Source organism: Bos javanicus, chromosome 23, assembly GCF_032452875.1.
Source record: "Bos javanicus breed banteng chromosome 23, ARS-OSU_banteng_1.0, whole genome shotgun sequence".
In the NCBI taxonomy this organism is placed as follows: domain Eukaryota; kingdom Metazoa; phylum Chordata; class Mammalia; order Artiodactyla; family Bovidae; genus Bos; species Bos javanicus.
Genome location: NC_083890.1, coordinates 7,534,461 through 7,558,761, shown reverse-complemented (window position 1 = coordinate 7,558,761; position 24,301 = coordinate 7,534,461). Strand labels below are relative to the sequence as shown.

Genomic DNA, 24,301 nt, shown 5'->3' with positions numbered 1-24,301 from the left:
ACAACTCATAAACGATTAGTATGGGGTTTCCCTGGTGGCTCAGTGGTAAAGAATCCGACCGCCAACGCAGGGGACAGGTTCTGGGGTCAATCCCCAATGGGGAAAACATCCCACATGTTGAGGAGCAATTAAGCCCACTTCCACAACTACTGAGCCTGTGCTCTAGAGCTGAGGGAGAAGAAACTACTGAGCTCAAGTGCTACAACTACTGAAGCCTGTGCGCACCTACAGTACTCGCTCGGCAAGACGAGAAGCCACTGCGATAACAAGTCCATGCATAGGCGACTAGAGAGTCGCCCCCGCTTGCCCCAACTAGGAAAAAATGCCCACACAGCCACAAAGAGCCCGAACAGCCATAAATAAAATTTTTTAAAAAATAAAGCTGTGACTGATTTAAAAATATAAATAATTAGTTCAGACTCCCATCTAGTTTCTTTCTTTCTTTCGACTGGTAATGTGGTTTCCTGTGGTGGCAGCAAACGATAATATGAGTTGATTCTAAGCAAAACTGTGACATCCGTTGTACTATTTTGGGGTAAACAAGGTCTTCCCAAGAAAACAATGTTTTTTTTATCAAGGTCAAAGTGGAGTTTAGCTAAGGGGCCCTGCTGCTGCTGCTGCTAAGTTGTTTCAGTCGTGTCCGACTCTGTGCGACCCCATAGACGGCAGCCCACCAGGCTCCGCTGTCCCTGGGATTCTCCAGGCAAGAACCCACTGGAGGTCTATTACCTCTTGGGCTGTTTCCTCCCTCTGCACTCCACCCACCAACCAGAATTTATGGGCAGGTCTCCATATAGACTTTGATTTCCCTCACGAAGCTTCAGGCCAGTGCCTGGGGAAGAGAGTTAAGAAAAGGCCTTCAATCCTAGTCCCAGTGTCCTCGTTGACATTTCCCACCAGCAATTCTCAGACCAGGGCCCCTCAAGCACAGCTCACCCTTCCTTATTATTGCCTCAATAGTTAAGTCCCTATCGTTAACCGTCGCTCCGCTGGCCATCCACGGTCTTTCTCTTTTTATAAACCTCCGATTGGGCACCCGCAGTCCAGTTATAATCCTACTGGAAGTCACAAAGAGAGCATGCCGGGTTTCGGCGCAGCAAGCTCAGCGACCCCGGACCTGGAGAAAAACTACGCCTGCGCAGACTGGAGCCGCCTCAGCTTCTGCTGCCCCCTGTCCGGCCCCTGCGGCCCGCACATACGACCCCCGCCTCCCCACAGCACCACCCCCCCGCGCCCCGCACTGCCGCCCAACCGCGCCTAGGTTAGATCGTTCCTCCCCATCCCCCCAACCCCACGCAGTGTTGAAGTGCTTGAGTGACCCCGGCTCACAGTAGGTACTAGGTCCTGGGCTGTAGAGGCCCAATGCCTTGAACCTTAATCTTAGAGACCTAGAATGACTTGGGCAGCTGCAGCTGGCATGTCTCTGTTGGGACTTCAGTTTCCGAAACACAAGTTAAAAAGCTGGACGTGGGTGTGTGCGTCCTCAGTGGCTCAGTGGTGTCTGACTCTTTGCAACTCTGGATTATAGGCAGCCTCCTCTGTTCTGGCTCCGGGCAAGAATACTGGAGTGGGTTGCCATTTCCTCCTCCAGGGGATCTTCCGGACCCATGGATCCAACCGGTGTCTCCTGCATTGGCAGGCGGATTCTTTTATCACTGAACCATCTGGGAAGCCCAAAAACTGGACAGACTTTAGGAATTATTTATTCCAGATTATTCACATTATATTGATCGTTCAAAGACTCAGAGGCCTTCCTCTCCTTTTTTCTTCTTGGTTGGGGGAATTAGGGTCAAGCTGGGCAGGTGCAGGACTTGCCGACATCGTTCCCCTTAATCCTGGCAAGGCTGACTAAGGGCTTTCATCCCAGCCTCCTCGCTCAAGCCAGCGGTCAGACTGTGGGTTAGAATGGCCGAGGAGGAGGGCGATGTGGATGAGGAGGATGTGTTCCTGGCATTTGCCCGACATCCCACTCCTCCCAGGGGTCCCCTGCGGCGGGCCATGGACAAAGCCTTCTTTATCTTCCTGGTCCTCATCGCGACACTGCTGATGCTGGAGGCTGTTTGGAAGCTGCTATGGCTGCTACCTTGGGCAAAGTTTGAGGACTGGCTCCTGAGAACGCCTGAGAAGGAGGAGGAGCTGGAATTGTGACCATCTTTCCTAAACCTCTGCTTGCCCTGCCACAGAGGTGAGAGGGGAGACAGGGTGGAGGGGAATGGCACTGTTGGGGGCTTTGGAGGGACAGTTGGATAGCTGAGAGCAACTGTCTTAAAATTTCTGCACCTATACTTCAGGAAATAATTTTGAAAAAGTTTGTTCTTCTCAAGCACTTCTATGTAAGCATCTAAACTTTATCATCATAAGTTAACATTGTTTCAACGATGTAATTCCTGGGATATACAAAATATTTTAAAATAAATCAATCTTTTGTGTGTCCAGGGGAATTGAAATATCAGAGTGACGGTATCCACTAGCCCTCATTAAAAAATATAATTGGGACTCTTTCCTTTTCTTAACCCATCATTCTCTATTCTCCTAAAACTCCTATTACCATTCGACTTCCCCACAATTTTATGCTTTTATACTTGAAAGTCTTTTATTGACCAGTTTATCACATTTTAAAATATTTTTTTTCTTTGGTTGCACCTATGGGGGAATGTTAATTCCTCTACCAGGGATCTAAGGCCAGCCCCCTGCAATGGAAGCACAGAGTCTTAACCACTGGATGACCAGGGAAGTCCCCTATCACACTTTCTTATATATATATATTATAATTGAGATGAAAAATATTTTTCTTTCTTGTGACCATAAAACTCTAGGTTTTTAGAAATATTTCTTCTGGGTTATCATTACAATTATTATGAGAGCAGAAGTGATAAAATAGCATAAAGATTGTACACATTTTCATAATATTCAGTTCAGTTCAGTCGCTCAGTCGTGTCTGACTCTTTGCGACCCCATGAATCACAGCACGCCAGGCCTCCCTGTCCATCACCAACTCCCGGAGTTCACTCAGACTCAGGTCCGTCGAGTCAGTGATGCCATCCAGCCATCTCATCCTCTGTCGTCCCCTTCTCCTGCCCCCAATCCCTCCCAGCATCAGAGTCTTTTCCAATGAGTCAACTCTTCGCATGAGGTGGCCAAAGTACTGGAGTTTCAGCTTTAGCATCATTCCTTCCAAAGAAATCCCAGGGCTGATCTCCTTCAGAATGGATTGGTTGGATCTCCTTGCAGTTCAAGGGACTCTCAAGAGTCTTCTCCAACACCACAGTTCAAAAGCATCAATTCTTTAGCGCTCAGCCTTCTTCACAGTCCAACTCTCACATCCATACATGACCACAGGAAAAACCATAGCCTTGACTAGACGGACCTTTGTTGGCAAAGTAATGTCTCTGCTTTTGAATATGCTATCTAGGTTGATCATAACTTTCCTTCCAAGGAGTGTCTTTTAATTTCATGGCTGCAGTCACCATCTGCAGTGATTTTGGAGCCCCAAAAATAAAGTCTGATACTGTTTCCACTGTTTCCCCATCTATTTCCCATGAAGTGATGAACTTAATATTAAAAGTACATTTAAAATGAGATAGACAGGATGGTGTTTATGGTGCCTTGAAAGAAATAGGCTACATGTCTTTTTTTTTTAATTAGAGGATAATTATATTACAATATTGTTACATGTCTCTTTATTTAAGACAAGGTAATGAAATCCCTGGTGGTCCATCAGTTAGGACTTGGTGCTTTCATTGCTGTCGCTGGGGGCCAGTTCCATCCCTGGTTGGGGAACTAAGATCCCTGCAAGATTCAGGGCATGTGTCCCAAAACAAACAAACAAAAAACAACCAAGGTAAAACAAGGTAAAGTTATCCTTAGATTTCATGGTTAAGAACTATACCTTTTTTTTTTTTCCTTTTTAAATAGAGGGGGAGAAAGTCTATTGTAAAAGAGAAAAAGAAGGAGAAGCTCTAGTGCAAGCATTTATTCAGGAAAACAAATTTTGGGAAAACTGAGAATCTGGAAATTAATCCTTTATATGTCCCAAATCCGAGTACCCTTAGGCGAGTCTTCATGTCCCCCAATTTGAAGACTACAGGCTTAGACGACTGGAGAAAAGTGGTGTGGGATTCTTTAATGGGAGTGAGGGTTTGAGGTTCTGTAACTCCGAGGGATTGGGGATGTAAGAGACTGTGGTCCTAGAAAGTGGCAAGATGCTCCCCCTCTGTGGAATTCTCAAGGATGTGGGAAACTCTGCGATTGGAACCATATTAACCTTTCCGGTTTCCTCAGAAGTTCACCTTTGGGCCCAGCTTTGCCTCTTCGAGCCCCTCCAGTTTCCCTAAAGTTGGTTTAGGGTGAGGGTGTGGGCGAGGCGGGCGCCAATGTTGGTTTCTTCTCTCTTCCTTCATCAGCTATCCCAGAGGAAGAGGAGGAGACGAGACTCAAGGTATTTTACGAGCCTCGAGCCTCGTTTCTTCTCACAGCTCTTACAGATTCTGCTCAGAGCTCCCTCCCCACATCGCCTGTCCTCAGGCCCTAGAGCTCCTGGACAAAGCACAGCCTCCTTGTCTTCAGCGCCTGCGCCTCGGGAACCCCCTCCAGAAAACGACGGAGAACCAACTAGGTCCCACCTACTTGGTTGGTCATTAGTTCTGTGGTGGAGCTTGGAAAGCACGCCAACAATCGCAATAATAATAACAACACATTTGTATAGCGTGTTGTGCTCGTTTGTATGCATGTGTTATGACTTCATGATTGGGAGATGTAGGCACCTGGATGTAGAAGTAGCTTCTGGGCAGCTGCAAGGGAGCGCGCAGACCATAGAAAGGAATGACAGATACAGTCGATTGAGCCGCGGAAACTGGGACCTGGCAGGTAGGAAAGCAGCGCCACAAGGCTTGTCAAAGCCCAGCGGATAGAAAAGGTTTTATTTCCCTTTTAAGAGACTCCTCCTTTCCATGCATCCCTGTTCAGCCTTGGAGGGCCCAATTCCTCACCCCGCGCTGTTCCGTTATTTCCTCCCCCCCTCCCCAACGTAGAAAGGTGGATCAGTCCTCCCCGCACGCGACTAGCGGTGGTTGGGCCGGGATGCGGGAAGTTTCTGATTGGCGGAGTCGCGGAAGCACCGGGTGAAAAGAGCTCCACAGACGGCGCCCCCCAGTCCCGGCGCAGCCAGAGCCGTACGGCAAAATGGCGGCCCTCGGGTATTTAGGACGCCCGGAGGCGACGAATCCGCCCCCTGCAGGCCAGGGTGAAAGGAGCCGCAGACTCTGTGGGCGGCACTGGAGGCTCTAGGAGGGGCGGCCCTACCTTCCTTCCTGCCTGACGGGGGCACTGGATTCCGTGCGACAATATGGCCGCGCCCAGCGCGTGTGGGCGGAAACTCCGCGGCTTCCGGTATGGAGTAGGGCCTGCGGTGGGAGGGGGAAGGAAGACGGAGGGAACCATGCGAGGTTCTGAGATCAGCGGAGAGGGTCGCCTCGAGAGACCGTTTCTGAGGTGGGGGCCGGACGGTGTGGGGAGCGAAGGCGGGGGCAGGAATGTCGAGGGAGAGGTACTGGGGAGTCCCGGGCGCTGAGTCTGAGGGGCAGGCTGTGGGATCTTCCTTCCTATCCCTGAAGGGGAGTGGGGCGGCCAGGGGCTGAACTGGGGGAGGGGGACTTGGCGGGAAGCTCATTTAGGGGAAGGACTGGATTCAGGGCTGGAATCTGAGAGGAATCGGGAGAGCCCAGCGTGGAGCTCACGATCGGTTACAGGTCACTAAAAGAGAATGGGGAAAATTAGGGTGGGGTGAGAAGGAGGGGACTTGAGGTGAAATATCTTCAACCTAGCGCTTCGGTTTGAGGAGACCCACCAGAGGGTGGAATATAGAGATAATTTAAGTATAAAAGGGAATGGATTTTGGGGAGGGAACCTCCTTCTCAGAGGGTCTCCGAGTTGGGGTTATCTTTCAGAATGGGGTGAGGGTTTAGATTTGATATGTGTGAGAGAGAGCGAACAGGGAAGACGGTGGTGCCAGCGGGGTTGTGGTGTCTGTTCGAGAGGATGTCAAGGGAACCTGGAGTGCAGCGTGAGAGGTCGTCCAGGGGTTGAGAGGAAGACTCAACTTGCCAACTCTGAGAAATAGTGGGAAAACGATACTGAAAGACCGGATATAGGCGTGGGGGGTAGAGCTGGGGGTGGGACTTCAGGTTTTCAGAAGGTTTGGAACTCCCACAGTAAAGGGCCAGAAAAACATATGGTACTACTGCTTGCTGAAGCTAGGCAATAAGGACACTGTTGGGCATGGCTGGGTGCTTTTGAAACCCAAGAAGACTGGAAAACGTGTGAGCTGAAGGGATGGGGCGATGCTGGAGGGGCTCTGTCTGAGGCCCCATCCCCTTCCAGCAGGAATTACGAAATCCCCAACACTTCCTCCCTCCGGGGGATTTGATCCCCTATGGCCACCGCTAACAGCATCATCGTGCTGGATGATGATGAAGAAGATGAAGCAGCTGCTCAACCAGGGCCCTCCCACCCACCCCCTAATCCGGCCTCACCCAAGGCAGAAGACCCTGGCTCCTCTCAGCCCCATGGGGCTGGAGGAAGCAGTAGTTCTGGCGGCAAGAAATGCTACAAGTTGGAGAATGAGAAGCTGTTTGAAGAGGTGAGCTTTAGGGGAGAAGACTGTCGTGCCCCAGGGAGGGGGATGGCTGATTGGCTCTCCTGTCCTTTCTCCCCCACTAACCCCACCTCACCTTTCTCTCAACCCTATCCTTTATCTTTTTCCCCTCCCTTTTCCCCCGTGAACCTTCCAGTTCCTTGCACTGTGTAAGACGCAGACGGCGGATCACCCTGAGGTGGTCCCGTTCCTCTATAACCGGCAGCAGCGGGCCCACCCTCTGTTTTTGGCCTCGGCGGAGTTCTGCAACATCCTCTCTCGGGTCCTCTCTCGGGCCCAGAACCGGCCAGCTAAGCTCTATGTCTACATTAATGAGCTCTGCACGGTTCTCAAGGCCCACTCAGCCAAGAAGAAGCTGAACCTGGCCCCTGCTGCCACCACCTCTAGTGAGCCCTCTGGGAATAACCCTCCCACAGACCCCTCCTCGGACCCAAATGCTGAGACCACTGCCTCTGAGGCCCCAAGGACCCATGGTTCCCGGCGGCAGATCCAGCGCTTGGAGCAGCTGCTGGCACTGTATGTGGCAGAGATCCGGCGGCTGCAAGAAAAGGAGTTGGATCTCTCAGAAATGGATGACCCAGACTCCACTTACCTGCAGGAAGCAAGGTTGAAGCGTAAGCTGATCCGTCTCTTTGGACGGCTGTGTGAGCTGAAAGACTGCTCTTCACTGACAGGCCGGGTCATAGAGCAGCGCATCCCCTACCGTGGTACCCGCTACCCAGAGGTCAATAGGCGCATTGAGCGGCTCATCAACAAGCCAGGGCCTGATACCTTCCCTGACTATGGAGATGTACTGCGCGCCGTAGAGAAGGCAGCTGCTCGGCACAGCCTTGGCCTCCCCCGACAGCAGCTCCAGCTCATGGCTCAGGATGCCTTCCGAGATGTGGGCATCAGGTTACAGGAGCGTCGCCACCTGGATCTCATCTACAACTTTGGCTGTCACCTCACAGATGACTATAGGCCAGGTAGGCATTAGTGAGATACTCCTTGGTAACCCTCATTCGTCAGGTGTGTGTGGTGGAGGGGGCATCTCTTTAGTCCCTACTTCTAGAGTTCTGGGTGACTACACTGACTTTATATCTTCCCACACAGGCATTGATCCCGCACTGTCAGATCCTGTCCTGGCCCGGCGCCTGCGGGAGAACCGAAGCTTGGCTATGAGCCGGCTGGATGAGGTCATCTCCAAGTATGCGATGATGCAAGACAGGAATGAGGAGAGTGAGAGACAGAAGAGAAGAGCCCGGCTCCCCCAGGCCACCTCTTCCCACTCTGAAGATACCCCCAAATCCTCGTTGGATTCTGGTGAGGTATGAAAGGAGAGACCTTGTCCTTCCCCTGCACTGGCCAGGAGGGAGTCTGGGGTGACTGATCGTGGCATGTGCAGAAGGAATTCAAGAAGCATTCCTTTGAGAATGGGGCAACAGATTCCTTCAGGAAACTCCTTTGTTCTCTGCAGGGCCCTAGTGGGATGGCATCCCAGGAGTGTCCTACCACTTCCAAGGCTGAGATCGATGATGAAGAAGATGAGGAAAGTGAAGAGGAGGAGGAAGAGGAAGAGGAGGAAGATGAGGAGGAAGACGAGGAGGAAGACGAGGAAGATGAGGAGGAAGAAGATGAGGCCACAGATTCCGAAGAAGAGGAGGATCTGGAACAGATGAAGGAAGGTCAGGGGGACGATGAAGAGGAGGAGGAGGAAGCAGGTATGTCAAGGAAACAGTCTTCTCCTGTGTCAATTCTCTCTACTCTGTTGGGCACGAGCCCCTTTGAGATCCTTTCCTTCTTTCTCTTACTCTTTCCCCCAGTTCTTTTGCTACCAATCTGCTCTTTTTTCTTTTTTTTTTTTTCCAGAGAAGGATGGAGATAAGAGCCCCGTGTCCCCACTACCGATCTCCACTGAAAAGAACCTGGAACCTCATAAAGGGAAAAATGGGTCTTCAGAGGAGCAGCAAAACAAAAGACTCACAGAGTCACCATCTTCACTGGCAGAAGAGCCCCCGGCCCCCTCCAGTGTAGTTGCTGAAAGCAGGGAAGAGCACCTCGAGGAGCTGCCCCTGGAGGAAGAGAGCCCTATGTCTCAGCTCTTTGAGCTAGAGATTGAAGCCTTGCCCCTGGATACGACCCCTTCCCCTGAGGAGAGGGACGTTTCCTCTTCCAAGAAATCAGAGGACCTCCTCACCACTGTGTTGGAGAATGGGGCCGCCATGGTCACCTCCACTTCCTTCAATGGAGGCGTCTCTCCTCACACTTGGGGGGATTCCAGTCCCCCCCGCAAGAAATCTCGGAAAGAGAAGCAAACAGAAGCTGGGCCATTAGGAAAGAGGTAACAGCAACAAGGAGAAAGAGGGAAGCCATGGAGGGACTGGAGGGGCTTTCTGAGAGAAATATTGTAGAAAGGAGTCTGGGGAAAAACTGCACGCTCCCCCTCCAGCCTCAGGCTCCACACACAACCCTCCTCCCATGTATGTTTCTGTCTCTAGCCATGTGGAAATGCAAAGGGCAGTACAGAAGAACGGGCAGAAGACACATACCCTGCCCAGCCCACCTTCCCCCTTGGCTTCTATGGCTCCAGTTGCTGATTCCTCAACAAGGGTGGACTCTCCTAGCCATGGCTTGGTGACCAGCTCCCTCTGTAGCCCACTTCCAACCCGGTTGTCCCACACTCCCCAGTCACAACCCTCCAGGCCTGGTACTTATAAGGTAAGAGGGGGTGGCTGTGTTTCCTAACTTCATTCTCTTTCATCATTCATTTGGGGTTCTCTGAATGTTATACCCATTACCTCCTCCCTCTCTCTTTTTTCCCACCCTAAGTTTTGATCTCTGATAAAGTCCTTCCCTGGCTTCACTGTGTTCCAGACCTTTCTGACTCTTTGTCTCTCATTCCCCTGCAGATGAGTGTGGCGACACAGTGTGATCCCGAGGAGATCATCGTGCTCTCAGACTCTGATTAACTGCCTCCCCCTCCTCCCTGACCCCAAAATGTTTGGGATCGTATTTGGAGGATGGTAGGAAGCACATGACTGAGGAAGGGATGGACTGAGCTAATTGCCTGTTGGTGGTTTCTTTTTAAAAACAACAACAACAACAAAGCTTAAGTTTTACATAGAAACATTAATAAACAATAAAGTTCTTTTCTTATTGTATCCCTGTCTTTTCCTTGTCCCGCCCTCACCAGCTGGTGATTGGCACCAGCTGTGCTCTGGCTCAGGGTTAGCCGTTCCCCCGGGACAGCCCTGGATCTGCCCTGTCCAGCTGCCTTCACGCCTCTGTTGGAGTTTTTCTCATCCTCAGGGCTCCTTGCCCTCTGCAAGGCACTAAAATGTGCTTCAGCCTCCTGAATGTGCTTTTCTTTCCCACTTCTAGCGGTAGCAGTAAAAAAGCCAATCAGCGGCCGACTCAAGGTTATCTAGCCAATCCAAGACCAGAGGTGGGGGGCGGAGCTTCAGGAGGACTGTCAGAATCTGGGCGACCGGGGCGGTTAGACATCGTAAACGCGCTAATGGCCACAGCTCAGGGGCGGAGCCCAAGCAGCGAAGGCCTAGACCCATCGCCAATAGGAAGAGGCAGGCTTACTAAATTAAAGGGAAATGAGAGCTTCGGCGGACCCGAGTCCGGAGTCCTTAGCGGCGTACGAGACGTGGTACCTTTAAGGTGGAATGAAGCAGCCGTTTTTTAAAGGAGAAGTGGCCGAGTCGGCCGAGTATTGCCCAGCGGCTCGGGCGGGGGTGCCTGCCTGTGCCTTTAAAGCCTGAGGGGCGGGAGGCGGAGCGGAGGCGGAGGGCGGAGGGAGTCGGCGCAAGATGGCGGCGGGAGGGGCCCAGGCTGTGGCTCTGGCCGCCGAGTGAGGGGTGGGGGGGGCCCGGGGGCGCGCGGCCCGGTAAGCGGGGACGCGCGGGGTTGGGGGGCGCCTTCCGGGTGGGAGAGGAGGTCGAAGTACCGCTTGGGGCGGAGCAGAGGGGGGCGGGGTCCTATGTGGGCGGGGGTACTCAGGGGCGGAGCCAAAAGGCCACGGGGCGGGTCTTTGGCTGGGCGATTAGGGATAACTGGGGGCAAGGGGCGTGGCTAGCCAGGGGCATGGCCTAAAGGGAAATGGTTTTCGATGCCAGAACCGACCTGTCCCCCCCCACCCAAGAAAAGTGTACAAAACCCCAGTAAGGTAAATTTTATTAAGTTGGGCTCTCAGGCAAATGGGAATTTCTGAGGGGAGGCACCCCAGTCCCCAGGAGTACCTTATTTCTCTAACCTCCAAAGAAAGCACTGGATTTGGAGTTAGGACTCCTGCGTTTGTGGGTGCTGCCACTTGATGGTGTGACCTTGGATAATCTCTTAATCTTTCTGAGCCTCAGTTTCCTTATCTGTCAAATGGGGTTGAGAGGAGTGCCTACCTTATAGTGTCCTTGTAGGGGGTTACCCAGATAATAAATGTGAATGTGTTTTTAAACTGTAAAGGGCTGTGTCATTATGAGATGTTATCATTCGTCTCTCTTTTTCTTTCCAGAGACCCCCCCGGCCGCCCTCCTCCTTCCCTTGTTCCTGTGGCTGGGGGGGTACCCCTTCCCTCCACACCATGGAGCCATCTCCTCTGTCTCCCAGCGGGGCAGCACTCCCCCTGCCTCTATCACTGGCCCCGCCACCACTGCCCCTGCCTGCAGCGGCGGTGGTACATGTGTCCTTCCCAGAGGTGACCAGTGCCCTCCTGGAGTCTCTCAATCAGCAGCGGCTGCAGGGCCAGCTCTGTGATGTGTCCATCCGGGTGCAGGGACGGGAGTTCCGGGCTCATCGTGCTGTCCTGGCTGCTTCTTCCCCTTACTTCCACGACCAGGTCCTACTCAAGGGCATGACTTCCATCTCGCTGCCCAGCGTCATGGACCCAGGAGCCTTTGAGACTGTCTTGGCTTCAGCTTACACTGGCCGCCTCAGCATGGCTGCTGCTGACATTGTTAACTTCCTCACAGTGGGGTCTGTGCTCCAAATGTGGCACATCGTGGATAAGTGCACTGAACTCCTCCGAGAGGGCCGGGCCTCAGCCAGCGCCACCACCGTCACCACTGCTGCAGCCACGTCGGTCACTGTCCCTGGTGCTGGGGTCCCTTCAGGGAGTGGGGGCACGGTGGCCCCTGCCACTGTGAGCTCCGTGCGCTCCCATGCCTCCAGCCGGGCCAGTGAGAATCAATCCCCCAGCAGCAGCAACTACTTCAGCCCCCGGGAGTCCACTGATTTCTCATCTTCCTCCCAGGAGGCCTTTGCAGCTTCTGCAGTGGGCAGTGGGGAGCGCCGCACGGGCGGCCCTGTATTCCCTGCCCCTGTGGTTGGCAGTGGGGGTGCTACCTCTGGCAAGCTGCTGCTGGAGGCAGATGAGCTGTGTGATGACGGTGGGGATGGGAGGGGTGCGGTGGTCCCTGGGGCTGGGCTCCGCCGGCCCACCTATACACCCCCTAGCATTGTGCCACAGAAACACTGGGTATATGTGAAGCGGGGTGGAAACTGCCCAGCATCGGCACCCCTGGCTCCTCAAGACCCAGACCTGGAAGAGGAGGAGGAGGAGGAAGACTTGGTGTTGACCTGTGAGGATGACGAAGATGAAGAGCTGGGGGGTGGCTCCGGGGTTCCAGCACGGGGAGGACCCGAGGCTACCCTTAGCATAAGTGATGTCCGGACCCTGTCTGAGCCTCCGGACAAGGGAGAGGAGCAGGTTAATTTCTGTGAGTCCTCCAATGACTTTGGTCCCTATGAAGGTGGGGGTCCTGGGGCAGGGCTTGATGATTCAGGGGGACCAACCCCTTCATCCTATGCTCCAGCCCACCCTCCAAGGCCCCTGCTCCCACTGGACATGCAGGGCAACCAGATCCTAGTCTTCCCATCCTCTTCATCCTCCTCCTCCTCCTCACAGCCACCAGGGAACCAAGCTGAACACGGGGCGGTGACCCTGGGGGGCACACCGGCAGGGGCCCTGGGCGGGCCAGGTGGTACTGGCGGGACCCCTGGAGGGACAGGCAGTGGGGATGGAAATAAGATCTTTCTGTGCCACTGCGGGAAAGCCTTCTCCCACAAGAGCATGCGAGATCGTCATGTGAACATGCACCTCAACCTGCGGCCCTTTGACTGCCCCGTGTGCAACAAAAAGTTCAAGATGAAGCATCACCTGACGGAGCACATGAAGACGCACACGGGTCTCAAGCCCTACGAGTGCAGTGTCTGCGCCAAGAAGTTCATGTGGCGAGACAGCTTCATGCGCCACCGGGGACACTGTGAGCGCAGGCACCACTTAGGCGGCGGGGGTGGGGGTGGACCGGGCCCCGGGGGCGGGCCCAGCGGACCGGCCTTGCAGCCCAAGAGAGAGTCCCCCTGCGGCGGCGGGGGCAGCGGCGATGAGGCCAGTGGGGCCACGCCCCCGTCCAGCCGATGCGTCTGGTCCCCGCTCAGTGTCCACAAGGTGGAAATGGGCTTCAGTGGGGGCGGCGGAGCAAACTGAAGGGGCGGCCCACCGGGGTAGCTTTCCGGGAAGAGAGATTAGGGGTCACGAATCTGGGGCACTGTGGACCCTACGTGATCTCCCAACACACTGTCTTCCTGTCTCTATGGACTTGTGTATATATATCCTGGAAGGGGAACCGCGTCGCATCATGGGCTACCCTATTCCACTCCTCAGCCCCTCCTCCCCAAAGTATCCCTGTAACTCAGCCCTTCCTTCCCTGCAGATGGGTGCACAGAAGCCCCAGCTCCCGAGTAGGGCGCATGTGGGGTGGGGGTGGGGGTGGGGTGAGGGGGCTTGTTGAGCATCCAGGAGTCACTGGGTCAAGGGTCAGGTGGTTGTAGTCTGTACCTGAAGTCTGTGTTTGTGTAGTTGTAGGGACCAGGCCTTAGAGCCCCACCCTTGTCCTAGAATATAGCCTGCCCCCCAAAAGGATGTGCCCTTTACTTCTACCCTAATCTCTCCTCCCCCACTTTGGGGGTCCCCAACTCAATTCTCACTGGGGAGAGCGGGGGATGGAGACAAGGAGGGACTAAGTCGTAGGAGTACAGGTTTTTATTTTAAATCTTATTTTTTCTAAACAGTGATTAAAATATTTATTGGTCATTTCATTTGGCTTCCCGACAACCCCGATGTGTCTGCTTGGGACCGGGCACAGGTGGGGAAAGGTGGAGTAATGGTTCTCAGGGAAGTGGATTCGGGGTTGGGGGGGACAAGCGGGAGCGCCTCGGGTGTGGGAAGACTCCCGGACTCTGCAGCGCTGGGTGATCCAGGAGGCCTGGGCGGGGCTGAGGTCCCCAGACCGGAACTCCCCAACTGGAGAGGATGTTCCGGAACCCCTGCCCGGCGCAAGGGAAGGGGGAAGGCGGGGAGAGAACCTGCCTCCCACGAACTTTCCCTTAGCCTGAGAGGGGATTTCCTCCGCCCCACCTGCTGGCCTTTGGAGGAAAGTGAAAGTGAAAGGAGGAAGAGGCTGCTTCGGAGCTGAGAAATCCGAACGCCATGAAGCGCCTGTCCCTGCTCCTCGCTGTGGCTTTGGGTGAGCGACCCCCGTGACTCCTGGCACAGGGAACGGTGGGAGGTGAGCCCCGCCACGTCCGGGGATGGGGGAGGTCGGGTCACCTGAAGTTGGGGCCGTGCCTTCACTCGCGCGCCTCTCCCCAGGCTTGGCGACCGCTGTCTCGGCCAGACCCGCGGTGATTGAGTGCTGGTTCGTGGAGGATGCGGGCGGGGGCAAGTTGGCCAAGAAACCCGCTGCCCTGCTGCTGCGCCAGGGCGCGGAGAGCCCACCTCTTCGACCGGACCTCGCGCCAGAGCGCTACCTCAAAATTCACGGTGAGTCATCCCGGACTCGCTTCCAACTCTGTTGCCTCCTCCGAACACCACCCCCCCCCCCCCAGCCCTTTGGGTCTCAGTGACCTCGGGCCTCAGCTTCCCCCAGCTGTAAAGTGAAACGATCCGCCCTGTCAGTCTCTCACGACCGGCTAGTCTGCACCTTTGTAAGTCCCTGGACTCTGCCCTCCCCTCTTCTTTCCTGGCGGAGACTTTACGCCTGCAGCTCTTCTCTCTGCGTTCACAGACCCCGCGGGCGCCCTTCAGGCCGCCTTCAGGCAGTATCCCCGGGACGCCCCCGCGCCACGCTGCGAGATGAGCCTCTACGTCCCGCTCCCAGCCTCGGCCAAATGGCTCAGCGGCTTGACCCCGGAGCAGAGTTGCCCGCGGGCCCTGGACGGGACTTGGCTCATGGTCAGCATGTCTAGCCCGTTCCTCAGCCTCTCCAGCCTCCTTCGACCACAGTCGGAGCCTCAGCCGGAGCCTGCTCTCATCACCATGGCAACAGGTAGCTACAGAAGGGAATGGGAGATTACTGGGTAGATTTTAAGAGTCCAGATCAGCCGTTAATTCGCTCTGCGGACTTGAGCGAGTCACTTCCCCAGTCGGGTCTCCGTTTCTTTATTTGTAAATCAAGGCAGTTCAGTTAAAGTTAAAATGTCTTTACCGCTTCATCTAGTCTCAACCTAATCTAAAATAAAATGCGGTTTGGGGCGGGGTTTTGGAGAGAGGGGGGGTTCCGGACACCTGACCTCAAGAATGGAGAAAGAAATGGCAACCCACTCCAGTATTCTTGCCTAGAGAATCCTGTGAACAGAGGAGCCTGGTGGGCTGCCGTCTATGGGGTCGCAGAGAGTCGGACACGACTGAAGCGACTTAGCAGCAGCAGCAGACCTTAAGCAACTGGCTAGGCGAGGGGCTTGGGAGGGTCTCAGAAGCAGGAACTTTTGCTGCTTTCCTCTGAGATCTTGCTAGGCGCTCCCACCTTTGCTGTTCACCCTGTTTAAAAAAAAAAAAAACTGCCTTCACGCCCCACCCGTTCCCACATCCGGCGCTGCAACAATCAGCAAAGCACAGGCTCTTGCGCTTAAGCGCGTTAATCTCCCCTGACAGCCTCCTCTTATGGCTCGTGATGATGCGTTGACTCTGTGGGTGGTCACTGAATGGTGGGCTTGAGTGCATGGAAGGGACGCGGCGGGGGATCTGGTGGTTCCGGCTGCAAGGACGGACCACTTGCCGCATTGTGTAACCCGGTTCGAGGCCCAGGGGTTGGGCAGTTTTTGGGTCTTGGTCTTGGGAGTGGGTGGATAAAGCAAAAGTGGGGAAGATGCAACCTGGATTTGGGTTTCTTGGAGCTCTTCTCTGGAGGGTGATGGGAACAGAGTCCTTGGCAATTCTTAAACATTGTGTGATTTTATGGAAAGCATACAGCCTGACCTGCCAGTCAACCCCTACTGAGCCCTACACCCTGCCTTCCCCAGTACCTTCTCCCTGACGTTCGAGAATCACCCGTGGGACTCAGCACCCACTACACAATCCTCACCTCTGCTTCCACCTCCATTCTTTGTCCCCAGACATTGCCCAGGGCAGGGACAGAGGCAAACTGTTCCTTGTGGGGACGGCAGTTGTCTCTAGTGGACAGAAATATTTCCAAGGCTGTTGGTTTCACGAGGTAGGGTAAGAATGTCCCTTTTTCTCTGAATCTGCTTTTCTAGCTGTAAAATGTGGATGGTATTTCCCATCTGCCTTCCTGTTGTTGTGACAATCAAGGGAGACACTTTGTTAATTTATTCACTGACTTAATAAATGTTTATTATCACCAAGAATAAATTAGGGCCCTGTAGTTCTCAGTTCGGTCTACAAATAAGAATCCTTAAAAATTTCACTCCAGGTAAATTAAATCAGAATCTCTGGGGTGGCCTTGAACACTTTTAAGGGTCACAGAGGTGATTAGATGTAGAGTCTACTCAGAAACGTTCTCATCAGATTTGCCATGGGATAGTTTTAGAGTAGAAAGTGACTTGAGCCCTAAAAGAAGTGTGGATAGGGAGCCAAGGGCATGGCCAGGTGAGAACGTTATTGCAGCTCACCCACCACCGGGGGTGAAAACTAGTTGCTGTGCTCAGTCTTCCTTTTCAAACATTCTTGCTTGATTAGGGATTTAAGAAAATGAAAGGTTTTTTTTTTTTAAAATGTAAAATTAAAAATAGACTCTTTCCAGGGTCACAGATCAATAGTTTTGCTAGTATGGATTTATTTATACTTTATTTCTTACCAAGTAAGTTGTTAAATACTCTAAAATGTTTGTTGACAAATATACTTTCTTAATATACTTTGTGTGTATAGTATTTCTCATCATTCTTTTAAAATTATTATAGAAAGTTTCAGTGATACACTAGGAGAGGAAAATGAACCCGCCATACACTGTATACCTACTTGTACAGTTATTACATTTACCGAATTTTTTAATGGGAATAACATCTTATCTATTAGTTTTGGCTGTGCTGGGTCTTCGTTGCTGGGCGTGGGCTTTCTTCAGCTGCAGTGTGAGGGCTTCTCATTGTGGCCATTTCTCTTGTCGCGGAGCACAGGCTCTACAGTGCAGACTCAATAGTAGTTATGGCGCATGGCTTTAGTTACTCCAGGGCATGTGGGATTTTCCTGGACCAGGGATTGAATCTGTGCTCCCTGCATTGTAAAGAGGATTCTTAACCACTGGATCCCCAGAGAAGCCCTACCAAATTGTTATACCTATCTTCCTCCAATTTTCTATTCTTTTTTGGAAGTGTTTATAAGTATGTCTCATCATATTATTTTACTCATAAGTACTTCAGTAAACATCTCTATTACCTAAGGACTTTAACATCCCCCCTACACACAATAGCATTATACCTAACAAAACAAATAATAATTCCTTAATATGATTTAATTTCTGGCCCATACTAAATTTTTCCCAATTGTCTCAGTGATGCTATTTTACAATTGATTTGTTTGAATCAGGATCAAAAAGATGTCTATATTTTCTCTTTGGTTGTTGAATCTGCTTGGGCTACCATCACAAAATATCGTCGACTGGGGGGCTTAAACAATAGGAATTTATTTTCTCACAGTTCTGGAGGCTAGAAGTTCAAGATCAGTGTGCTAACATGGCTGATGTCTGCTGAGAACTCTCCCCTTGTGCTCACAGACAGCTGCCTTCTGGCTGTGTCCTCACAGGGAGGGAAGAGGGAGAGAGCTTTGCTATTTCTCCCTCTTCTTATAAGGGCACCAGCTCCATCAGATTAGGGCTTACCTATGACCTCATTGACTTGTATCACCTCGTCCAACTCCCTGTCTCCAGTCACATTGCAGGTTAGGGCTTCAACGTATGAATTGGGGGTTGGGGAAGGCAGAGCCGCAAACATCCAGTCCATAGCAGTTTTATCTCTTGAGTCTGTCTTATTGTAATTGCCCTATCCCTTTAAATGCTATTGGCTTGTCATTTGTTCTGTAGATGTTCCCTTATTCTATATTTGACCAATTGTTTGCTCATCCTGTCATTTTCTGTGTTCCTTTTCCCTCCATGTTTCCTATACATTGATAGAGCTAGAGGTTTGATTAGATTTGGGTTTAATTTTTTTCAGTAATACCCTATAATAGTTGTTATCATTCACTTTTAACAGAAAAGCATAGACCTATATAATACAAACTGTGAAACAGTAGAAATTTCCTTACCAACAGGTTCTGGCCCTGTTATGTTTACATGTGTATTTTTACAGAGTCCAGGTTGTGGAATGTAGGTCTAAAATTGCTTCAATTACCCATATTAAAGAGCACTCTTAGCTTAAGATTTGCTTATTAATTCTACAGATTGATTCATACAATTCAAAAGTGTGTTTCTGGATTTAAATAAACTAAATGAAATTGCTTACTTTTTTTACTCTCTTGAACAAAAATAGTCCTGTGAGGTTCAGAGAAGTTTAACTTTGTGGGTCTTAGAAGCTAGGATTAAAAGTTACATAAAAGTAGGGAATTCCCTGGTGGTCTAGTGGTTAGAACTCTGCTACGCTTTCACTGCCAAGGGCTCTGGTTCCATCTCTGGTTGTAGAACTAAGATTCTGCAAGCCAAATGGCACAACCAAAAAACAAAAATAATCACAAGAGGAAAAAAAAATTACTTCCACTTGGAAGACCCAGACATTTCTGGCAGTTGAACAAAGCTAAGAAAAGCCCAATGACAACAGATTTTCTACTGGTCATAGAAAGGGCTTCTCCGTGGCTGGTTCTTCGGGTGCAAGAGAAGTCCGGAAAGGCTAGATTACCCAGTTCCTTGAAAGCTGGGGTTTATAAGTGATAGTGAATCATCAGAAGTTTTGTGTGTATGTGTAGGTATGTGGGTGCCATTTTTCCAAAAGCCTGTTATTTTACATGATTCCTACAAAAGCTAGGCAAGGATCAGTCATTGGACTAATGGGAAAATAGAGATAAAGTCATTTTTCCAAGATACCCTGCAAATCCTTCACCATGATGATGACAGTAATGAAAGTAGTAACAGCTAAGCATTTTCTATACACCAGCTCCTGTTCTAAGCACTTTATAGGCATAATCTTATTTATTCCTCTGAACAACCGTAAGAACTAAGTACTGATGTTATACCCATGTCACAGATGAAGAAATATGAGACAGAGCAGTTAGGTAACTTGTCCAGGGACACACAACTTGTAAGAAGCAAGGCTAGGGATTGAACCTGGGCCCTCTAGCGCCAGCCTCTGCTTTTAGTTGCTAGGTTCCTAGGTAACTGGGATTTTTAAACAGGCAAGTGCCTGGGTCAGACTTGCAGCCATGTTATTTGGTTATAGTGTGAGGATGAAATGAAGGAGAGCGAGATCTGAGAGGAGGCTGCTGTAACTGCCCAAATGTAGCAGAAGCAGCACTTGCTGCTGCTGCTAAGTCGCTTCAGTCGTGTCTGACTCTGTGTGACCCCACAGACGGCAGCCCACCAGGCTCCCCGTCCCTGGGATTCTCTAGGCAAAAACACTGGAGTGGGTTGCCATTGCCTTCTCCGGATGAGCACTTGAGTCGGAAACAAATGTAACATCTATCTGGGAGACAGAATTAGGGCCTGGTGGGGATGGCACATAGCGTGTTATGTTTGGCAATCTGTCTTTCTTATCAGACTGCACAGTTGGAGGGCAGGGGGCTGCCTGTCCTGTTCACCACTCTCATCAACTTTGAACATCCTAGGTGCTCAATCAATATTAGTCAAATGAATGAATTAGAAGGAATCTTAGGGATTGCAAATGTTTTCCTTTAGTGCCTAGGGGCTGGTGGTGATCATTTAAGGCAGGGAAGACCGGCACTGGAGCTGGGCCAGGGGATGTTCTAGAGATGCTGTTCAGCTGGGACATGTTATGTTTGTCTGGCAGATGACTGGCTGTAATCACAGCAAACACTTTTGTAGATGTACTGTGTTCCAGGCACTATTCTAAGCAGCTTTAATATATAGGTGTCTTTGTTGTCCAGATCAGTAGCAGATATAAATTGACTGAACCTTCACTGCTCCAACTCCTTGGGATGAGTACTAGCATCATCATCATCCTTATTTAGGAGAACGGGACACTGAAGAGTAAACTAACGGCCCAAGGCTATATAACAGCTGCTGAGTTGGGACTGATCAGGGCAATCAGGCTCCAGGCATTTAACCAGCCTATACTTGCCTAAGCAGAGCCCAGAGGTCTGTGTTCAGCTTTAGTCTAGAGCCAGAACCTTCCAGGGTCAGTAAATACTCTGTGTAGCATCAGGGGATTGACAGTCATGAGTCATCACTGTCTTCACCAGCAAACCAAGAAAGGCCTGGCTCTTCAAGTGTGGGTGTGGAGACTGGTGGGCTGGTTCAGGCTGTGTCAAAAGGACCCTCAGATCCCTCTGTCCCCAGGGCTGGTGCAGAATGGGCTGTGTGTTCCGAGCAGCCTTTAAAGGCCGCCCTTATTCACCTCAAGACCCCTCTGCTCACTCTGAGTTACAGTGGGTCCCACAGTCCCAGGACAAAGGGGGTTTGCAGGGAGGGCTGGGAGATGGTGAGTGTCCAAGGAAGTGTCCTTGGAGGGGTGGGTAAGAGTTAACTCCTCCCCATAACCCAATTCTCTATTTTTTCTCTTTCTCTTCCCCTCCCGACCCTTCTCTCCCCACCGTCCCCAGCTGTCCTAACTGTCTTCACTCACACCCCTACCCCTCGCATCCCAATGGGACAAGATGCCTTGCTGGACTTGAGCTTTGCCTACGTGCCCCTCACCCCCAAGGCTCCTTCTCTGGCCCCAGGTCCCCCTCCCTTTGGGCTGGAGTGGCGACGCCAGCACCTGGGTAAGGGGCACCTGCTGCTAGCTGTGACTCCTGGACTGAATGGGCAGGTGCCAGCCGCCCGAGAGGGGGCAGTGGCATTTGCTGCTTGGGATGACGATGAGCCCTGGGGGCCATGGACCGGAAATGGGACCTTCTGGCTGCCTGCAGTTCGGCCCTCCCAGGAGGGTACCTATCTGGCTACTGTTCACCTGCCATACCTGCAAGGGCAGATCACCCTGGAGCTTGCTGTACTGAGTGAGTGAGGATATGGCGATTCTTATGGGTAGACGATGGTCACTAGGATTGTAGGGACTCCATGATGGGAGGATAGTGGAGAAAAGGGTGCTGGGTGAATACGGGGAGATATACTGGGGTCCCTGGGAGTCAGAGGGGCAATGGGTAAAGGATTCCTAGGGATCTAAAGGGCTTTGGGATGGAGGTTCCCAAATCTGAAGAAGGGGTCCTTGAGGCTGGGGACACGGCATGAAGATTCCTGCGAAACACCAATGGGGAGATGGTGGGCTCCCCAACCTGGGAGGAAACCCCTAAACCCTCTCAGTATGGGGAGCCAGAGGGCACACAGAGGGCCTCTGAGGCAGGGCTGTGTAGATCAATTCCCCATGCTCCTTTCTTCCTCTCTCCCCAGAACCCCCCAAGGTGGCCCTGACACCAGCGCCTCTTGTATGGGCTGCTCCTGGGGAGGCACCCCCAGAGCTGCTCTGCCTCGTGTCCCACTTCTACCCCTCCCATGGGCTGGAGGTGGAATGGGAGCTTCGGGGTGGCCCAGAGGGTCGCCTTCAGAAGGCTGAGGGCCAGAGGTGGCTCTCGGCCCTGAGACATCACTCAGATGGCTCTTTGAGCCTCTCCGCACACCTGCAGCTGCCCCCGGTCACCAGTGAGCAGCATGGGGCCCGCTATGCCTGCCGAGTCCACCACCCCAGCCTGTCCGCCCTGGGGCGCAGCGCTGAGGTCACCCTGCAGGTGGCTGGTAAGAGTCTGGAGGACGGAGAAATGGGGTGGCGCTGGGGGGTGTGCCTGGGAATTTCAGACTCACTCTCTTGCCCCTTCTGCCTGCCAGGTCTCTCTGGGCCCTCTCTGGAGGACGGCATTGGTCTCTTCCTGTCTGCCTTTCTCCTCCTTGGGCTCCTCAAGGCACTGGGCTGGGCCGGTGAGTGTGAGCCCCACCCAAACTGGGACCCTTGAGAGGCAAGACATTATCTGCCTCCTCCCAAAGAAGTCTGACACTCATCCCTTTGCCCTACTGCTCCCCCATCCCATCTCTTCTCAATCTCTCTCCACAGCTGCCTACCTGACCACACAGAATTCAATGGAAAAGGTAACAACACTCCACTTTCCTTTATTTTTCCCTTCTCATTTTATCCCCTTTCCCCAACTCCTCACCCAAGAGGGCGGCTGCTGGCCTGGTGGGCAGAATCCAGCCTTGGAATTCACACAGACCTGCATTAAATCCCGCCACCTCAAACAGGCTACACCTGTTTCCTTGGGTGTAAGGGGGGGAAAATGACTTAGGCAGTGATATCCTATAGAAATATAACACAAGGCACATATGTAAATTTAAATGCATAGTCTAGGGACTGCATTAAAAAGGTAAAATATATGTAATATATCCAAAATGTTGGCATGGCAACATGTCATCAGTATAAGAAATTATAGTGTTTTCTCCATCCTGAGTCTTCAAAAACAGTGGTTTATTTTAAACCTCAGTATGGACTAGCCACATTTCAAATGCTCAACAGACACGAGTGAATGGTGGCTACTGTACCGGTCAGCAGAGCCTCAGAGGGCTGTTGGAAGGATTTAAGGAGATATGGCATCTCCTTTGAAAGATGCAGGAGCAGAAGCACTTGGTGCTGCATCTGCCAGGCTTAAAATACACAGAAAGCGTTAGCCTCTTTCTGCTGCCACCTCTGTGCCCATGACGTTCACTGTCTCTGGACTGACCATGAGCATTTAACCCTGCTTTCTAATACCCTGAATCCCTCACCTTTTTATTTCTCTTCCAGAAAACAGAGTGAAACCAACTCAGCACCATCCTGGGGAAGCCACCGTCCTCTCCGGTCTAAGCTACTGTAATAACTCCCCAAATTGTATGCCCTCTGTTCCTGCTCCCTCCAGTCTCTCTCCACTGAGCCACTGGAATGCTTCCTGAAAAGACACAAGGCATTCACCTCCTTAGGACTCTAGAGCAGCGGTTCTCAAAATTTTTGGTCTCAGGATCTCTTAAAAATTATTAAGGACTCTATAAAGCTTTCACTTATGTAGATTATAAGCCACAGATATTTACTGTACTGTTCTCAAAACTGAGAACAATTTAATACACAGGAAGACACAAGCACACGTTCCATTAGCTGTGGGGACGATGTCAGTACATGTCATGTAGCTTCAGGAAAACGCCAGTGTAGGTTCTTTAGTGACCGAGAGTGAAAAGGCAAGTAACAGTTCAGGATTGCTATGAAAATAGTCTAAACCTCACGTAGCCCTTGAAATAGTCTCAGGGACATCTGGGACAGGAACCGGTGCTCTAGAGGCCAAATCCATTCTTTCCGGCCCTGACTCAGTGCATCCCTGCCCTCCAGCCACTGCTCCGCTTAGCGCTCTCCCGCCCTCCTCCCGATGCTCATTACACCTAAAGCTGATCCTTTTCTCCATGGCCTCCCACTCCCTCTGGGTCCCAGAGCGTTGTTGTCTCTGCCTGGGCTACGGACCAGGTCAGCCTCGCCCCCTCAGACCGCCGCGTGTCCCTCTGGTGCGGTTCACCACGGTTGTATTTAAGTGATTGTGCGAGTCGTTGTTAAAAGCCTGCCTCCCTGCCCGGACTGTTGGCTCCTCGAAGGCTGGGACGACCCTGTCCTTTCCCTGCGGTGTCTCCCGCGCCTGCACAGGGCCCGCTGGAGGGCGCTCAATTTAAGAAGTTGGCCTTTTTTTCGTCCGAAAGATTAAAAAAATGTGTTGAATCAAATAAACTACTGGAAGAAGGAAGCAGCGGCTCGGCTGAGGGGGGTCCCCTTCGAGGGCCAGGTCGGTCGGCCCGACGGACGCAGGGTGCGGGTCTAATCGTGTGGCAATAAACTCGTTGCAGTGTTTTTCAAAAGGAACCTCTCAGTTCTACCTCAGGGACCCTCTTTCCAGGCGCTGTGACACTTCCACTCCCCCATGGTTCCTTCCCACGGCCTGCCTCTAACGCCTTGGCGGCACCCGACGCCCCTTTGGAAGGGACTGAAGCCGGGCGCCACCCACGGCCGACAGCGTGCCCTCATGCCGCGGGCACTCGCGAGGGACCAGGGCAGCGGAGGGGCCGGCCTCGGCGCCGGAAACAACCCCCGGCGCCCTCTCTGGGACCGGAAGTGGCGGCTTCCTGCCCCGCCCACTCCCGAGCAAGAGAGGAGCCCCGGGCTCCCCCGAAAACCCGGACCGGATTTTGGCCCGCTACACGCGTGGGTTGGGGCGGAGTGGAGCCCCGGTGGCCCGGAGAAACTGGGCCCGTTCCCCCTGACACGCTCCCCGCGGGA

General features: G+C 52.3%; 4 protein-coding genes across 9 annotated transcripts; all 4 read left to right on the top strand.

The window, feature by feature from the left end:
- The first annotated feature begins 1,290 nt into the window (after nucleotides 1-1,290).
- SMIM40 (small integral membrane protein 40) lies at nucleotides 1,291-4,996 on the top strand. The gene is made up of 2 exons (XM_061397908.1): nucleotides 1,291-2,185; nucleotides 4,404-4,996. Exon 1 carries the CDS (start codon nucleotides 1,906-1,908, stop codon nucleotides 2,146-2,148), a length of 243 nt encoding a protein of 80 aa, XP_061253892.1. The 5' UTR covers nucleotides 1,291-1,905; the 3' UTR covers nucleotides 2,149-2,185; nucleotides 4,404-4,996.
- Nucleotides 4,997-5,112: 116 nt separating this feature from the next.
- On the top strand, nucleotides 5,113-9,792 carry DAXX (death domain associated protein). Of its 4 annotated transcripts, none has more exons than XM_061397890.1 (8): nucleotides 5,113-5,388; nucleotides 6,379-6,637; nucleotides 6,789-7,617; nucleotides 7,745-7,959; nucleotides 8,109-8,352; nucleotides 8,501-8,972; nucleotides 9,130-9,349; nucleotides 9,541-9,792. In XM_061397890.1, exons 2-8 carry the CDS (start codon nucleotides 6,431-6,433, stop codon nucleotides 9,598-9,600), a joined length of 2,247 nt encoding a protein of 748 aa, XP_061253874.1. In that variant the 5' UTR covers nucleotides 5,113-5,388; nucleotides 6,379-6,430; the 3' UTR covers nucleotides 9,601-9,792. The 4 variants fall into 4 exon arrangements, with proteins under 4 accessions (XP_061253874.1, XP_061253875.1, XP_061253873.1 ...); XM_061397891.1 differs by having other exon boundaries at nucleotides 5,387-5,490; XM_061397889.1 differs by lacking the exon at nucleotides 5,113-5,388 and adding an exon at nucleotides 5,397-5,490 and having other exon boundaries at nucleotides 6,382-6,637.
- A 635-nt stretch (nucleotides 9,793-10,427) lies between these two features.
- ZBTB22 (zinc finger and BTB domain containing 22) lies at nucleotides 10,428-13,732 on the top strand. Of its 2 annotated transcripts, none has more exons than XM_061397897.1 (2): nucleotides 10,428-10,526; nucleotides 11,148-13,732. In XM_061397897.1, the coding sequence occupies exon 2, from the start codon at nucleotides 11,217-11,219 to the stop codon at nucleotides 13,119-13,121; it is 1,905 nt and encodes a 634-aa protein (XP_061253881.1). In that variant the 5' UTR covers nucleotides 10,428-10,526; nucleotides 11,148-11,216; the 3' UTR covers nucleotides 13,122-13,732. The 2 variants fall into 2 exon arrangements, with proteins under 2 accessions (XP_061253881.1, XP_061253880.1); XM_061397896.1 differs by lacking the exon at nucleotides 10,428-10,526 and adding an exon at nucleotides 10,627-10,805.
- Nucleotides 13,733-13,871: 139 nt separating this feature from the next.
- TAPBP (TAP binding protein) lies at nucleotides 13,872-23,883 on the top strand. 2 transcript variants are annotated; one of them, XM_061397901.1, is made up of 8 exons: nucleotides 13,876-14,160; nucleotides 14,286-14,456; nucleotides 14,701-14,961; nucleotides 20,631-21,026; nucleotides 21,418-21,759; nucleotides 21,850-21,939; nucleotides 22,073-22,107; nucleotides 22,796-23,883. In XM_061397901.1, exons 1-8 carry the CDS (start codon nucleotides 14,124-14,126, stop codon nucleotides 22,805-22,807), a joined length of 1,344 nt encoding a protein of 447 aa, XP_061253885.1. In that variant the 5' UTR covers nucleotides 13,876-14,123; the 3' UTR covers nucleotides 22,808-23,883. The 2 variants fall into 2 exon arrangements, with proteins under 2 accessions (XP_061253886.1, XP_061253885.1); XM_061397902.1 differs by lacking the exon at nucleotides 21,850-21,939 and having other exon boundaries at nucleotides 13,872-14,160.
- The last annotated feature ends 418 nt before the right edge of the window (nucleotides 23,884-24,301 follow it).

Excerpts from the sequence above, each read along its gene's own strand:
- SMIM40 (XM_061397908.1), top strand. The coding sequence starts at position 1,906 with ATGGCCGAGGAGGAGGGCGATGTGGATGAGGAGGATGTGTTCCTGGCA.
- DAXX (XM_061397890.1), top strand. The coding sequence starts at position 6,431 with ATGGCCACCGCTAACAGCATCATCGTGCTGGATGATGATGAAGAAGAT. Across the intron at positions 7,618-7,744 it reads CACAGATGACTATAGGCCAG|GCATTGATCCCGCACTGTCA; the intron begins GTAGGCATTAGT and ends CTTCCCACACAG. Across the intron at positions 8,973-9,129 it reads GCTGGGCCATTAGGAAAGAG|CCATGTGGAAATGCAAAGGG; the intron begins GTAACAGCAACA and ends TTCTGTCTCTAG.
- ZBTB22 (XM_061397896.1), top strand. The coding sequence starts at position 10,749 with ATGCCAGAACCGACCTGTCCCCCCCCACCCAAGAAAAGTGTACAAAAC. Across the intron at positions 10,806-11,147 it reads GTGTACAAAACCCCAGTAAG|AGACCCCCCCGGCCGCCCTC; the intron begins GTAAATTTTATT and ends TTTTCTTTCCAG.
- TAPBP (XM_061397901.1), top strand. The coding sequence starts at position 14,124 with ATGAAGCGCCTGTCCCTGCTCCTCGCTGTGGCTTTGG. Across the intron at positions 14,962-20,630 it reads TCTCATCACCATGGCAACAG|CTGTCCTAACTGTCTTCACT; the intron begins GTAGCTACAGAA and ends CACCGTCCCCAG. Across the intron at positions 21,940-22,072 it reads CAAGGCACTGGGCTGGGCCG|CTGCCTACCTGACCACACAG; the intron begins GTGAGTGTGAGC and ends CTCTCTCCACAG.